The sequence below is a fragment of the Saccostrea echinata genome, unplaced genomic scaffold, assembly GCF_033153115.1.
Source record: "Saccostrea echinata isolate AGI-Se365-2 ecotype Australia unplaced genomic scaffold, CSIRO_AGI_Sech_v1 ptg000050l, whole genome shotgun sequence".
NCBI classification, from domain to species: domain Eukaryota; kingdom Metazoa; phylum Mollusca; class Bivalvia; order Ostreida; family Ostreidae; genus Saccostrea; species Saccostrea echinata.
The window spans coordinates 1,116,514-1,131,256 of NW_026889799.1; the positions used below are offsets into that span (position 1 = coordinate 1,116,514).

General features: G+C 32.7%; 2 protein-coding genes across 2 annotated transcripts in view; one reads left to right on the forward strand and one right to left on the reverse strand.

Annotated features, from left to right (window-relative positions):
* Window positions 1-5,664, forward strand: part of LOC133203369 (protein mono-ADP-ribosyltransferase PARP4-like) — an 88,697-nt gene extending 83,033 nt beyond the window's left edge. Inside the window, exons 53-55 of the mRNA XM_061339161.1 lie at window positions 2,840-2,946; window positions 3,442-3,541; window positions 4,817-5,664. Coding sequence (XP_061195145.1) covers window positions 2,840-2,946; window positions 3,442-3,541; window positions 4,817-5,172 — 563 coding nt within the window. The 3' untranslated portion in view covers window positions 5,173-5,664. The remainder of the gene's footprint in view (window positions 1-2,839; window positions 2,947-3,441; window positions 3,542-4,816) is intronic.
* A 2,819-nt stretch (window positions 5,665-8,483) lies between these two features.
* LOC133203314 (protein BCCIP homolog) lies at window positions 8,484-12,522 on the reverse strand. The gene is made up of 7 exons (XM_061339122.1): window positions 12,378-12,522; window positions 11,428-11,502; window positions 11,076-11,156; window positions 10,574-10,672; window positions 10,082-10,260; window positions 9,685-9,826; window positions 8,484-8,687 (listed from the first exon to the last, which is right to left on the reverse strand). The coding sequence occupies exons 1-7, from the start codon at window positions 12,483-12,485 to the stop codon at window positions 8,517-8,519; spliced, it is 855 nt and encodes a 284-aa protein (XP_061195106.1). The 5' UTR covers window positions 12,486-12,522; the 3' UTR covers window positions 8,484-8,516.
* Window positions 12,523-14,743: the final 2,221 nt, after the last annotated feature.

Below are 14,743 nucleotides of genomic sequence, written 5' to 3' on the forward strand. Positions count from 1 at the left end.
ATTAGGATTTTGCCATTTACTAGTTAATATACAACACTCCAAATATAGTGCAGATTCAGATATGTCATGAGCTCTGGGCTAGGTAAGGCTCTACTAGAGATTCATTGTGTATAGGAAAAAATGTACATAAGAAATGGTTTTTATTATGCCCCGGGATCGAAAGATCCCGGGGTATATTGTTTTTGTCCTGTTTGTCTGTCTGTCTGTTGTCAACTTTAACCTTGCCCATAACTTTTGATTGGTTGGAGCTGTGACTTTCATATCTCACATGTGCATTTCTTGTGACAAGACCTTTCTTTGGGTACCATCGTATTTGACCTTTTGACCTTGGCCTTGGAGTTCGACCCACTTTTGCAAAATTTTATGAGACTTTAACCTTGGCCATAATTTCTGAACAGTTGGTGCTTGGGGTTTCAAACTTCACATGTGTATTCCTTGTGACAAGACCTTCCTCTGGATATCAACCTCTTTGACCCTTTGACCTTGACCCAGGAGTTTGACTTACTTTTGAAAAACTTTAACCTTGGCCATAACTTTTGAATGGTTGGAGCTAGGGCTTTCATACTTTACATATGTAATCCTTGTGACAAGACCTTTTTGGATACCAACCACTTTGACCTTTTGACCTTGACCTAGGAGTTTGACCTACTTTTGAAAAACTTAAACCTTGGCCATAACCTAGGAGTTTGACCTACTTTTGAAAAACTTTAACCTTGGCCATAACTTTTGAATGGTTGAAGCTAGGGCTTTCATACCTCACATATGTTATCCTTGTGACATCACCTTCCTTTGGATACCAACCACTTTGACCTTTTGACCTTGACATAGGAGTTTGACCCACTTTTGAAAAACTTTAACCTTGGCCACAACTTTTGAATGGTTGGTGTTAGGGCTTTCATACTTCACCAACCACTTTGACCCTGACTTTGACGTTTTCCTTACTTTTAAAAAACTTTAACCTTCGCCGTAACTTTTGAACAGTTGCAGCTAGGTCTTTCAAATTTCACAAGTATATTCCTCGAGACAAGACCTTTCTTTGGGTACCAACATTTTTTATCTTTTGGCTTGGATTTTGACTTGCATATGAGAAACTTTAACCTTCGCCATAAGCTGCCATATGGAGGCATCAGTGTTTCACAAACACATATTGTTATTTATGTTCCTTAGTTCTCCTGCCAAACGACTGAGCTTGTTTTTTGTTAAAAGCAGGCAAAAACAAATAACATCATGTAGAAGTGAAATATGTCATTTATTAAAGTAAATGACGAAAGAAGTAAAACACAGTTAACAAAGTGGGGGTCAGAAAAAGGGGACTCAAACATCTTAGGCAAAATACTGCACAATCTGACCCCCAGCACCATAATGACATTGTAACATGATGTATGTAGGAAAAAAGGGGGTCAACCAGACTAGAATAAGAATTCAAACCCTGTAATCTTTCACAAGGTACAGTATACAAGTATTTCAAGTTGACTCCCTTATAAACATCATAAGATTCAAAAAACATATACAAAATGCCCTAAACTGCTGCCTGCCATCAAAAAAGGTGGGTAAAACAAAATAACAAACAAACGGGTAAAACGAAATAACAAAAATGTCAACCTAAAAGAAATAACAAGCATTGGTGGCAGATGGGGTGGCTGGTGGGTTCGAAAAATTCAGCAGTTCAATAAACGTTACTTTCTCTTTTGGTAAACAGATCAATAATGATCACGTGATGGAAAAGAGCTTTGCTGATTGGTTGAACCCATATTAGGGTAAGGGAAAAGGGTAAAACTAGTTAAATAAATTGAACAGTGTAGCTGCTTAGTATAAAACTAGGTACAATACAAACATTATTATATAATAAAATTATTATACTAGAACATGTCACATAAATGAAATTATTTGCAATAATTACTATTTTATGTTCCTTAGTTCTCCTGCCAAACGACTGAGCTTGTTTTTTGTTAAAAGCAGGCAAAAACAAATAACATCATGTAGAAGTGAAATATGTCATTTATTAAAGTAAATGACGAAAGAAGTAAAACACAGTTAACAAAGTGGGGGTCAGAAAAAGGGGACTCAAACATCTTAGGCAAAATACTGCACAATCTGACCCCCAGCACCATAATGATTGTAACATGATGTATGTAGGAAAAAAGGGGGTCAACCAGACTAGAATAAGAATTCAAACCCTGTAATCTTTCACAAGGTACAGTATACATGTATTTCAAGTTGACCCCCTTATAAACATCATAAGATTCAAAAAACATATACAAAATGCCCTAAACTGCTGCCTGCCATCAAAAAAGGTGGGTAAAACAAAATAACAAACAGCCACAATCCAATCAGAGATTGGATCCATTTTCTTTAAGAATAGCAGTTCCAACTAAGTGATATTGATATAAACATTCCTAAGTTGTGTTTATTTTTTTTTCTTCATATAATGGATCCTGTAATTAGAATGGGTCAAAAATAGGGGTTCAAATTTTACATTAGATAAAAAAAAAACCCCATAATATACTCTCCAGCACAAAAGGTGTAATGTTAGTAATATTTATTATGTACAGAAGCACCATGTAGTATGACTTTAAGTTTGGTTACGCCATTGCCTCTTGATGCTTAAAAGGGTTATTATATGGGGTAGAAATATTATATGCCAGTATTTATGGGAATTTTTTTTAATTTGATTAACCAAGGGTCTTCTTGATACAACTGAAGAAATAGATGATTGACTCTTAGAAGGTTGAGCAAGGAGATAAGGTTTTTAAAGAGAGCAAAATAACAACATTATTTACATGTAATTTCATGTTTGATTCCGATACCTCATAACAAAATCTTCTGTATTCATTGGTAGCTTCTGATGTAAACTCTTATGGTATTGGATCTTCTGTCAGCAATGTTCTTAAGGAGACCCCAAGACTGAATATATCCTCACTACAAGCGATGTTTAATATTCAAGAGGTAATCTTTTACTCATAATATGTGTAGGTACAACATGATTACTTAATACAACATTCTTTTTGCTCATAATGGTACATTTCAGCTCCGCCACTTTGCAATGGATTTTTGGGGGTTTAGAAGCAATTTCTAATCTGAGAAGGGACTGAATCAGTATTAAAACAGGAATATTTTTAAAACTAATATAGCCATGTGAGAAGTATTCTGAAGTACCCTTTGACCATTAGCTTGACTCTCAATATAAAATACTGTCAAGAATTTCTTCAATATATCAGGCTGTACATGACTGTATATAACTTCTTGACATATGTATGTAAGGTACATGCATATTTGATGAAAATAGTTCAAACTGTTGTAAATTTTATGACTTTGAATCTTCTTGTGAACTTATTTACATAAATATAGACTACATGAACATGTACATACATTATGAATATTTGACTGAGTGTTTTGCATATGATAAATGTGCTTAGTTTGAAATACTTCTGTCACCAACAGAATAATTTATGGAAACTTGGAGCGAATTTGGAGGAGACTTTTGGAATTGACATCACAAAATGTATGGACATCCTCCAGGGAGCAGGATTAAATTCACTTGGTATGTACACGAAGAACTGGACATTATGCTTGGTTAAAACACATATCCTACATAAAAGAACATAGGAATATGAAGATGAGGAGGCCACCACAAATATATATAGGGATTCATCTAAATTTTCTGACATGCTAAGAAAAATTTCTCTCAACATAAATTCTTTCTTTTATATGATACAGGTGTATTTTGTTTCAAATTTTTTTGTATATAATACTCTTCTCTTTTTAATTAATTTGAAAATACGAGGGGTGATCAAAAAGGTTCGCGAACTAATTGAATAACTTCCTTGAAAGAAATAAAATGAGATTTCAATGTTCATTATTTTTTAAGGTAGTCCTCTCCGATTGTAATGCACATCTGCCATTGTTCTGCCCATGCGCGAATCATGTGATCCAGGCGGTCACGTGACATGCTTCGTAGCGGTTTGTTCACAGAAGATAAGAGATTTTTCCTAGTCTTATATTTCTTACCATGCAAGTTATTTTTTAAAACAAGAACAGACCATCTGTCAGAAATGGCCAAATCTCGGCAATAGGATGGCTGGATAAGGATATCCCATCCCAGAAATAGAATGGTGACCATCAAATCCCGAGTCCTTTGTCTCGGGAGCGTCGTTTATCCAATATGGAAAAAGTATGGGCGCCTTCTTTTTATCTTATCTGATATTTTTAAAGTTTAAAACAAACGATATTTTAGGGATTTGATAATCATACTATTGTTCAGATATTCAACTATTTTTCTAATTGTTACTTGGCGATCTTTCCAAACAAATTGCTCAACTAAGGACGCATCTTTTTACCGGCTTGGTTTCGCTGGGCAACAGAACAGACATCATTTTTAACCATCTACCTGCCTTCGCTAAAACAATCAATCCAATTAATAATTGAACTTCTGGTAAGTCTTTTGTCTTCTTAAACCGTGTACAAATTATCATATTCTACTGCAAAGGAATTTCCGAGATATATGTTAAACTTTACAGCCGTTCGTTGCTCGAGTACAACTGAGTCAACCATTTTTTGTCACATGTCACCTAGATATTGACGTCATTTTTACATTGTGACGTCACAAACACGAAACAAAACATTATATAACATCTGCTATTTATAGAACATGTATATGACTATGTGTGCCAAATTTCATACTGATCTGAAATCTGAATTGTGGCTTAATTTGTAAATATAGAGATAGTTCGCGAACTTTTTGATCACCCCTCGTATGTGTGTACTTGTATTCATTTTCCATAAAGCTAACTACGAATATTTTCTCTTTCTGTATCAGGTAAAAAGGTTGGAGATGACGTCCTAGAGTTGATATCTTCAGCCCTGGCCCTGCTCCTTATCCTTAAAGTAATTGTTCCAGAGTTATTTCCTTTAGACTTTTCTAATCAGCTCAGTCTTTTGTCTGCATTCATGAAAGCAGAAAATAAACTAAAGAAAATGAGCATTGAAGGTGGATTTTTAGAGGAAAGGCTAAGAGTTTCGGTGGAGACATACATAGCCAAGAGACAGAAATATGACTGGGTGTGTGATATGTTGGAATTAGGTCATACGTGGGAGGAGGCGGCCAGTAAAATGCTTGGATACACTTCATCTCTGGAAACTAAAGCCCCTCTTTATATAGAAGTGAAACTGTAAAGGATGACTGAGATACGTGTTATTGTAGAAAGAAGATAATTTATAGAATCAAAAATAATATTATAAGTGATGTTTCCATGTCTTATTTTTTTCTATTCAAGATTTTCATCTGTAGTGTGTTATATGCAAATTGACGAGATAAATCTTCATACAAATTAATGCATATATTGATTTAAAAACTTTATATCTATTTTTCGTGATTTTGACTTACTTGTTCTATGTTTTCTTATAAGTGGATAATGATAGAAAGTCACACATGTGATGACCTTAATTCTAGAAAAAATATCATTCCCACTTGATAATCCAAAATGTATGCATTTTGCACAAAGAAAAACAATTATAAAAATTATAATTGGAATAAACTTATTTTGTTTTTTTTCTTGTATACACTCATTTATATGATATAGTGGGATATTTTCTAACCATCAATTTACAACCATTTCTAATGACTTGTGACAAGGATATATTTGTTTTTTATTATACTTATACATTTTGATGTCTTACATGTTAATGTATATGATTTATTTCTGTAGTTTATTTTTATGCTCTAATACAACTTTTTAAAGTTCATATTCCTAATAATTAGCATTTAACCTAGAGTAACTTCATATTTAAAGGACTGCTATGCTACACTTTTTTCAATAAGCATAAGTTGTAATTAATGAATTTCACCTTCCAAAGTTATAACGTGTATTTTGAACATACTGACTGAATTGGGCTGGTATAAAAAAGTTTTTTTTTCAAAAAAAAAAGTGGATTATGCTATTGGATGAAAACAAACAACAGGCAAATTGCATCTGAATATTTACAGGAATCTTCAATTCTTCATGGGAATTGAATCCTGTACAAGTTTTCAATTACAATGAAATACAAGCTCCACAATCGACAATCCACCAGAATTAACTGTGATAATATTTATGTAAAATGCACTTTGCTTCTTTTACTGAGGTATATTTTGTTAAATACATGTAAATTATGATTAAATTACCTTTACAATAGTTTAGTATGTCATTAGACATTTTTTGTAGCTGTGTTAATCTTGTTTTGATTATTGGAAAAATGAAATAAATAAACTTCTTGAAACTTCTTGAAATTCATCTGAACTCTTTTTTCCACGTAAAGTTCCAAGCATCATAAATGCAATGTGAATATTCGTTGGCCCTCAGTGATAGGTGTTGGTACATGTCCAAATTCAACAAAACATGCAGTTATTTTTATGTTTATCGACAAGCCTGCAAATATACACTATTTCAATTCTTTGGAAAACGCACAAATAAATTCACACCATACAGATGACCTCTATGTACATACATTATCTAATACTAAAATAAGTAAATTCGAAGAATTGTGTTCCCCTCGGTGTCTTAGCGTTTGGGATGCATTTATTTACGGCATATTGTTACTGTCTTTTTTATGTGTCCTGTCTTGTCTGTTTATCATACAAAAGAAATATAATTTTTTGAATAAGTAAAAGTTGTGTTCAAGACTGAAGCTTCTCAAGTCTGCATCAAACTTCAAGATCAAGGTCATGAGATAAAATTTCATAATACAATCCGAAAGTTCTTTTTTCACAAGTAATGTACATGTGAAAAAAAATATGAAAGTCCTGTCTCTTCTGGAGCAAAAGTTTAACGTTTTGGTAAGTTTGTCAAACTTCAAGGTCATGAAGTCATATCTGAAAGGTGTTGTCAAGGTAATGAACATATAAAATATGAACGCCCCTATCATCGTTAATACCTATGTAAAAAAAAATTGAAAAAGAATGTTGGTAAAAACTTAAGGACATGAGATCAAAAATCAGAATACAATCGGAAAGGTTTTTCACAGGTAATGCACATGTCAAATACGAAAGTCTAATCTCTCATTCAAAAGTTATCGGCAATGTTAAAGATTTCGAGAATTAGGTCAAACTTCAAGGTCAGAGGGTCAAAAATCAGCACACTTGGAAACATCTTGTCACAGGTAATGCAAATATCAAATATGAATGCCCTATCTTAACACTGTGCAAGTTATACACAGTGTTAATTTTTGGATATAAATACAGGTAGTAAGAGAGAGAGATTATTCAGTCAAAGGATAAATTTTTCCCTATGACGGCAGGACAAAAATAAATAAATTTTTAAGAATAATAATAAATAATCATTAAACAAAAGGAATTTCAGCACACTTCATATTCACAAAGGCAAAGGACAAAAAAGTTAAAGAAACACTGGGCCTGTATTAACTTCTCTGTTTTGCTTTTTGTCTTGTCCGTCCCTCTAGCTGTCTGTTTGTCCGCAAAATCTTTAATATTGCTCACAACTTATGATTGGTTGGAGATATGGCTTTCATGTTTCACATGTGTATTCCTTGTGACAAGACCTTTCTTTGAGTACCATCATATTTGACCATTTGATATTGAACTTGGAGTTTGACCCAATTTTACCCAACATTAACCTTGGCCATAACTTTTGAATGGTTGGTGCTAGGGCTTTCATACTTCACATGTGTAATCCTTGTGACAAAACCTTCCTTTGGATGCCAACAAATTTGTCTTTGACTTCGGAGTTTGACCTACTTTTGAAAAACTTTAACCTTGGCCATAACTTTTGAATGGTTGGTGCTAGGGCTTTCATTCTTCACATGTGTATTCCTTGTGACAAGATCTTCCTTAGATACCAACAACTTTGACCATTTGACCTTGATTTTGGAGTTTGACCTACTTTTGAAAAAAACTTTAACCTTGGCCATAACTTTTGAACAGTTGATGGTAGGGCTTTCGTACTTCACATATGTAATCCTTGTGACAAGATCTTACTTTGGAACCCAACAACTTTGACCCTTTGCCTATTTTTGAAAAACTTTAACCTTTGTTATACCTTTTGAATGGTTGGTGCTAGGGCTTTCATATTTCACATCTGTATTTCTTGTTAGACTTTTTCTCATGCATCATTAATTTTGACCTTGACCTTAATGTGTGACTTACTTTTGAGAATTTTTAACCTTTTCCATATCTTTTCAATGGTTGCTGCTAGGGGCTTTCATATTTCACTGGTATATTCCTCTGGACAAGACCTTAGTTTGGGTACTAAAATATTTGATTTGCATTTGAGAAAGTTTAACCTTCGCTATAAGTTGCCATATGGGGGCATCAGTGTTTCACAAACACATCTTCTTTGTTTTTGTTTTTTGTTTTTGTTTTGTTTTTTATTTTGGGGTGGGGGGGGGGGGGGGTGAATGCACATTTAATACAAGCAGTCTTGTGACATCTAAATGTACTGTGATTGCTAGCTAATAACCTTGACTTAATCTCAAAATAATGAAAAAAGAAAAGAAATAAAAAAATTTATTTTCCAATTTTCACATCAAGTTGTGGCTAGCTCAGTTTTTATTTTCTCCACCCCCTGCTTCAGCTTATCTGCAGGGATAAGCAGTACGGTCCTGAACGCCTCAAACTGGTCCTCCGAGTCCCAAGTTCCTGTCACAACCGTGTCTCTGTCTGCCTGAACTGAATACTGAAATTTTGCTTCACTCACCTACACATAACAAATTAAAGACAAAGTTTACTATACATCTATCAATGCAGTCCATACTAATTAAAGAAAACTGTGAGAAATATCCCAAATTATACAGTGAAATCTGTCTAATCTCACATGCACTGGGTCAAGTGATGGGAAATCGGAATTTTTTTCATAATCGATTATCGAAATAATTGGATGCACTATTATCGATTAATAATCTATTGATTTCAAGTATTTAATTAAATCATTTTTGAATGAAGGATACATGGGTAAAAAAATTCAGGAATGATTTCTAAAATGCACTTTTGATGTATTTTGTATCATTGGAATCATTTATTAAATTAATACTTAAGATTTAGTGATATTCATAAAAGAATGAATTAAGAATTCATAGGAATAATTTGCTTTAAACTAATATTTTGATTAATCGATTATCAAACTTATAATCGATTATCTATAATCGGGGCCATTTCGATTAGATAATCGATTTTATAGATTAACGGTACATCACTAACTGGGACACAAATTGTGACAGAATAGACAGGATGTCTAATTACACAGTGTAAAGAACAGGGAAAATGTTAGTCAGAATACACAGTACAACAGATTGACAGGTGTCAGATTTTCTACTGTAAATTAAACAGTCACGTTCACAAGCTAGCCTCCTTAGGTATATAAAATCTATAATACGTGCTTGTTTTATTTTAGTTTTTTTTTCTTTTAATCTTTCAAAAATTTTCCTAATTTTTTTTTTTTTAGAATCTTTGATGATTTTCTTGTTTTGGAAATGGGGTTAAAGCTTCTCATATTTGAGGTTTGTATATTGAGAACCTTTTAGTTTAAATGAATTTCAGGGGGTAGCCTTGCAGTGACTACCGTGTAATTGTTCCAATTTTTCAGAGTTCCTGAATTTTTTTTATTTGCTATAAACATTTTTAAAACACATATTTTGACTTCTCTGATGTAACATATAACCACATTTCTACAAATCAAATGGCACAATATCCCTCACCTCCTGTAGATATTCCTCCTCTGCGTTGGTGAAGAACAGGGGACTATTTTTCTGACCCTTTTGTCGGTATGTCTTACACAGAAGGATATAATACGAAAAGTCATACTTCATCTTCTTATTTTTACACTTTTCCACTTCTTTTCTGTTAAATTTAATTTGAGGAAGCACTTATGAATATAGCAATCATTACTGAATTGATATTTCAATGCAGATATTATAACTAATTTGAGAAAATAACTTTGCATCATAACACTAGCTAAAGCACACACATAATACATGTAACAAATTCCAGGTTATTGACAAGCATAAGCATTTTGATTTTTTGCAGAGTAAATTCTAACCTCCCCCCTTTTCCCAGCATCTTACAAAATAAGTGAATATGAATTTATTTACTTACAGCAATGAATCAAACATTGGGACTGATATTTGTGGAGGGATGTTGATGTATCGCTCACTGACCAGAAGGCCTACATGGTGGTCACTGTCATTCAGGACCTTGCTGAATTTTGGATCTCCTCCACACTTCTGACATTGGTCAATCAGCATTGACCGTACCTGTTTCACACATTCCATGTCCTAGAAACCAAGCAGTCATCCAAGCAAAGTTATTCAAATATCATGAAATGTCAAACAAGCAGTTGTCATGCAACACTGAATGCTCCTTTGACATATTTTTTCTTTATTGAATCAAATTTGAAGCATGTACACTAGTCCACAACCAATTTGTACCAATGTGACTAAACTTTGATTTCTGTCTGTAATCATTGTAATATTTATTTTATTAACCTCCAGCTGCCTTTTTTCTGTGATATTTACACAGCTGATGACCTCTGACCTTTTCATAAACAACATTGACATCTGACCTTTATGAGTGATGTTGACCTCTAACCTTTTTATCAGTGATGTTGATGACTGAAGTAACTGCTAAGACTGGATCATCTTCTGCCATCTCCTCTTCATCATCATCTTCTTCAGGTACATAGGATTGCTGGGGAATTAAATATATTAAAAAAGTACTGAATTTAAAAAAAAATATCAAAGGAAAGTACTGCAAGAATTTTTCAAAACTATATGTATTATAAGAAACAATTTTCTGTTTATAGTTGAGATGAATTCATACTTCTTTTACATGTTTAAATCTAAATGTAATTGTTTCTACTTAAACATTGGAAAATCTACACTCCATCAATCTTTTTTATTTTGGTTGATTAGTGGGTCTTAAAATTGTTAACATCATGTCACTATCTACATTGTACTTTATTTTTTGATCTGAGAAAAAAATATTGCTTAATTCAGTTGCAAGACCATCTTTTCTCTAAACGGTAAAAGTAACAGAAATCATGCTGGCTGTAAAATTTGACAGTTACCAAAATAAAAAAAAATTAGATTACCTTGACGACACTTCCAACTTGTCCCTGTGATATAATGATGTCTGCCATTTCTGACAAGTTGATGTTGGCTTTCAAAAATAGCTAAATGATAAAGATTTGAGAACATGCAAACTTTTTTTTTCAAAGGTACATGTACATGTACTGATTTTTAAAAAATCCTAAAGTTATGTTTCCAACCAATTTTTTTTTCTTTCGATGCTTATCTTTAAAAATATCAACTTCACTTCACAGGGGGTGTACACAGGTTTGAAAAATATATAATTACTGTATTGGATATATTTCTGAAAGTTTTAATTGAATATTTTCAATTTGATACCATCTAAATAATAATATGAGCTGATCATTATGCTACCTGCTGTAGAAGGGTTCTGATGCCATGAAAATCACTTCCCTCGGGAACTCTGGCCTCAAAGTCAACCTGTATCTCCTGTAAAATGGAAATAGAATTCATGTAATCCATTCAGCACAGACTTAAAGACATTTTTCCTTATCTGGTGACAGAGTTTTATTCGAATATTTCCATTTCTATTTAATGTTTTCTCTGTGATATCTCTTTGAAAGTTAGTTGAGTTGATTTCTTGATCATTCTACCGGAATGTCAATTTCGCCAAGCGAAAGGTCAGGTGCACAGAAGACCAAATATGCATGTAATTCTTGTGTGGCTGTCTTTGTGTCTGATGCTAAGGAGGCCTAATATGCATGTAATTCTCATGCAGCTGTCTTTATATTGATGTCAGTGGGCGGGGACTATTGAAATTGACACGTGAGGCCTCGTGTAATTTGAATCTATTAGTCAACATTTTTAAGATCTTAATTTACAATTTTATTACACAATGAAATGGAAATATAAGGAATCACTGTCTAGTTAGTAGAGTATGCCAGGAACTTCAATGATAGTTGGAAACGTGGGATAATTTATGCAAATTATCCCACGTTTCCAACTGTCATTGATGCCCTTGCATACTCTACTAACTAGACAGTGATTCCTTAAATAATGCAACAAATGTTAGACTTTTGAAAAGGCAAACCAAGTGTAAGTCGACTTCTAATCTTCACAGTGTTTATTTATTTTATCTTTAATTAAGTTCTGAAGTTCACTTGTATTCACACAGGATCAATGTAATGTCAGCTAACAGCATGACATTGTCTACTTCCCTTACAAAAGATCACATTAAAATACTTTAAAGGGTATAGTTTTTATTGTATTTTTATTGTTTTAAAAAATCAAAAACATAAAAATTTAGAGGAAATTCAAGTTACACATGTCTTGCACAACACGCGGAAACTGGTATATATGTTTACCTCGTTCACCTCCATTTCAGTCTCCTCGTCCATATTTTCCCCATCACTTGGGTCTGACATTTTTTCAGCCGTATCTAATTCTCCAACTCTTTTCTTTTTAGAAGCCATTTCTTTTTTTTCTGACAAACTCAGTCTAACGTGCTTTTGTCAAGAAAAATAACAGGAAACAGTTTACAATCTGTTTCCCGAACCCGACTTTCATTTCATAAATCCCGAGCTCTGCATCTTGCGTTTAATAGATCACTTAATAATTCTTTTTTGGCCAAAGACACATTTTTATTACCACCACTGTGTAAATATCTCAAAGCATACATGTATATGTTTTTAAGTAATAAGAATATGGTATGCTTTTAAAATAAAATTTTAAATTTTATTAACAAATTATTTAAGGTTTCGTCTGATATTTATTGTACTAGATGAAATCCCGCGCAAGCGCGAGGAATTGAATTTATACCACTACCGACTGAAAATATATTATAGTTTCTACTGACAGCCTACAGACTTATAGCAGGAAGGAATACTTTGTTCAAAATCCCGCGTGAAGTAGATACTTGTACGTCTCCACCCCAAACACCCAACCCCTTTTTTGTAAAAATTTAAAAAATAACAATTTCATTAATTGACGTTTATTGTGGAACCTGTGTTATGGACATTTAACTTCAGATGCTCTTATTTCAGTTCCGTCAAGGATAAAAGTAGCAAGTATGCTCATTTTACTGATTAATTGATTTTTTGGGGGAGGGGGGATTAAAAGGTACTTGGGTCTGTTTGTACCTTATTGATATGTAAAAAAAAAAAAAAAGTACTTTACTTACTTTTTTTACATATCAATAAGGTACATACGTATTTATAAACCAAGACCCAAGTACCTGTGTAAAAATGAGCTTTTAACGCCCTATGAATAGGCCGAGTATTTGATACAAAAGACTGTATTCAGAAAAAAAAACTGGAATGTATTGATTAAAGCACAAAATTTTACATCTTTAATTGTATTTGAACAATATCTTATTCATTATTTTTTTTCTTTTCATGTAAGCAAGTTTATTACGAAGTGCAAATTGTACTTCGGGTTCGTTGCCACGATGCCCTCAGTAAGGAATATAGCCTATACAAATTTTACCGATAAATTTATTAGGACATGTATATATATATATATATATAATAGTCTTTCGATATATAAATATATTCACAACTAATAGTGTTATCAACGATTTACCATTATTTCAATGACTTTTCACACAAAAGCTTTTTTTTATGTTATGCAGTAGTAATCGCCTCGTTTATCTTTTTAACGTCGGGCTCGATGCTATATGATGTTCTAGAAGCTTCCGTCAATATTAAGATCGGTGAATGACGAAAATAATTTGCATGTTTCCCTTTTGAATCGGTTATCACAACTTATTTCTTTTATATCATTTAAATCAAGTTTTGATTGAATAATTCAGTGATGACGTTTCATGAAATAAATAAACGATTGCTTGTTGTCAGTGTCATTAAAAATTGCCAGTAACTTAGATCCGCCAACCGGAAACGCCACCGTACTCACGTTTTTGCTATTTCATGGCTGTTTATAGAAATTGAAAGTAGACTTTTGATTTAATGTACGATACTTACTATGCGAGTGAAATCTAAATATAGTTTACGGACATCATCTTGTATCTAGTTTATTGTTAGAGGGGTAAGTGAAAACTCTGGTGCACCCGTTTCGGAATTTATTTGCAAAATTTATTAATTTATAAGTATAGATTTAAAAATTAATGAAATTTTCAAAGATTCAAGAAGACAATATCACCTAGTGATTGTATTAATTAGATTTAAGTTGGCCGTATTATTTAGAAGCACGATCAGGTCAAGGTCATTATCTTTTTCTTTGACAATGATATTTAAAAAAAATACTGTTGCCAACATTTTTCTATTTCAAAAGATTTTTTTCTTTTTGCATAAAAAGATGTTACCATATGGAGTATCTATCAGATGGTACTATCAAATTGACATTAATAGTTTAACTAAAATAGATATTGGCTTATCGGAATTTCCTCTATTTTTCTTAAATTTTTGGGAATATTGATGTAGTTGCTTCGTATTTTTAAATTTTTCTTATTTTCACATATTATGAAGTAGTCCTATAAAGATACAAAATAATACAAAAACAAAAAGATTTGTCCGTTTCCTAGAGAGAAAAAAAAACTTCTGATTTTTTGTTTAAATCTACATGTACATGTACTTGGATTAGAAGCTTTCGAAAGCTTTCAAGACTGTAGTTCGTTTAGAAAATCATATTTCATTTGATATACATGTACTTTAAGATTTTTGTCTATAATTATTAATTTTAGTTACATAAGAAAGTTCCTTTAAGTCTTTGATTG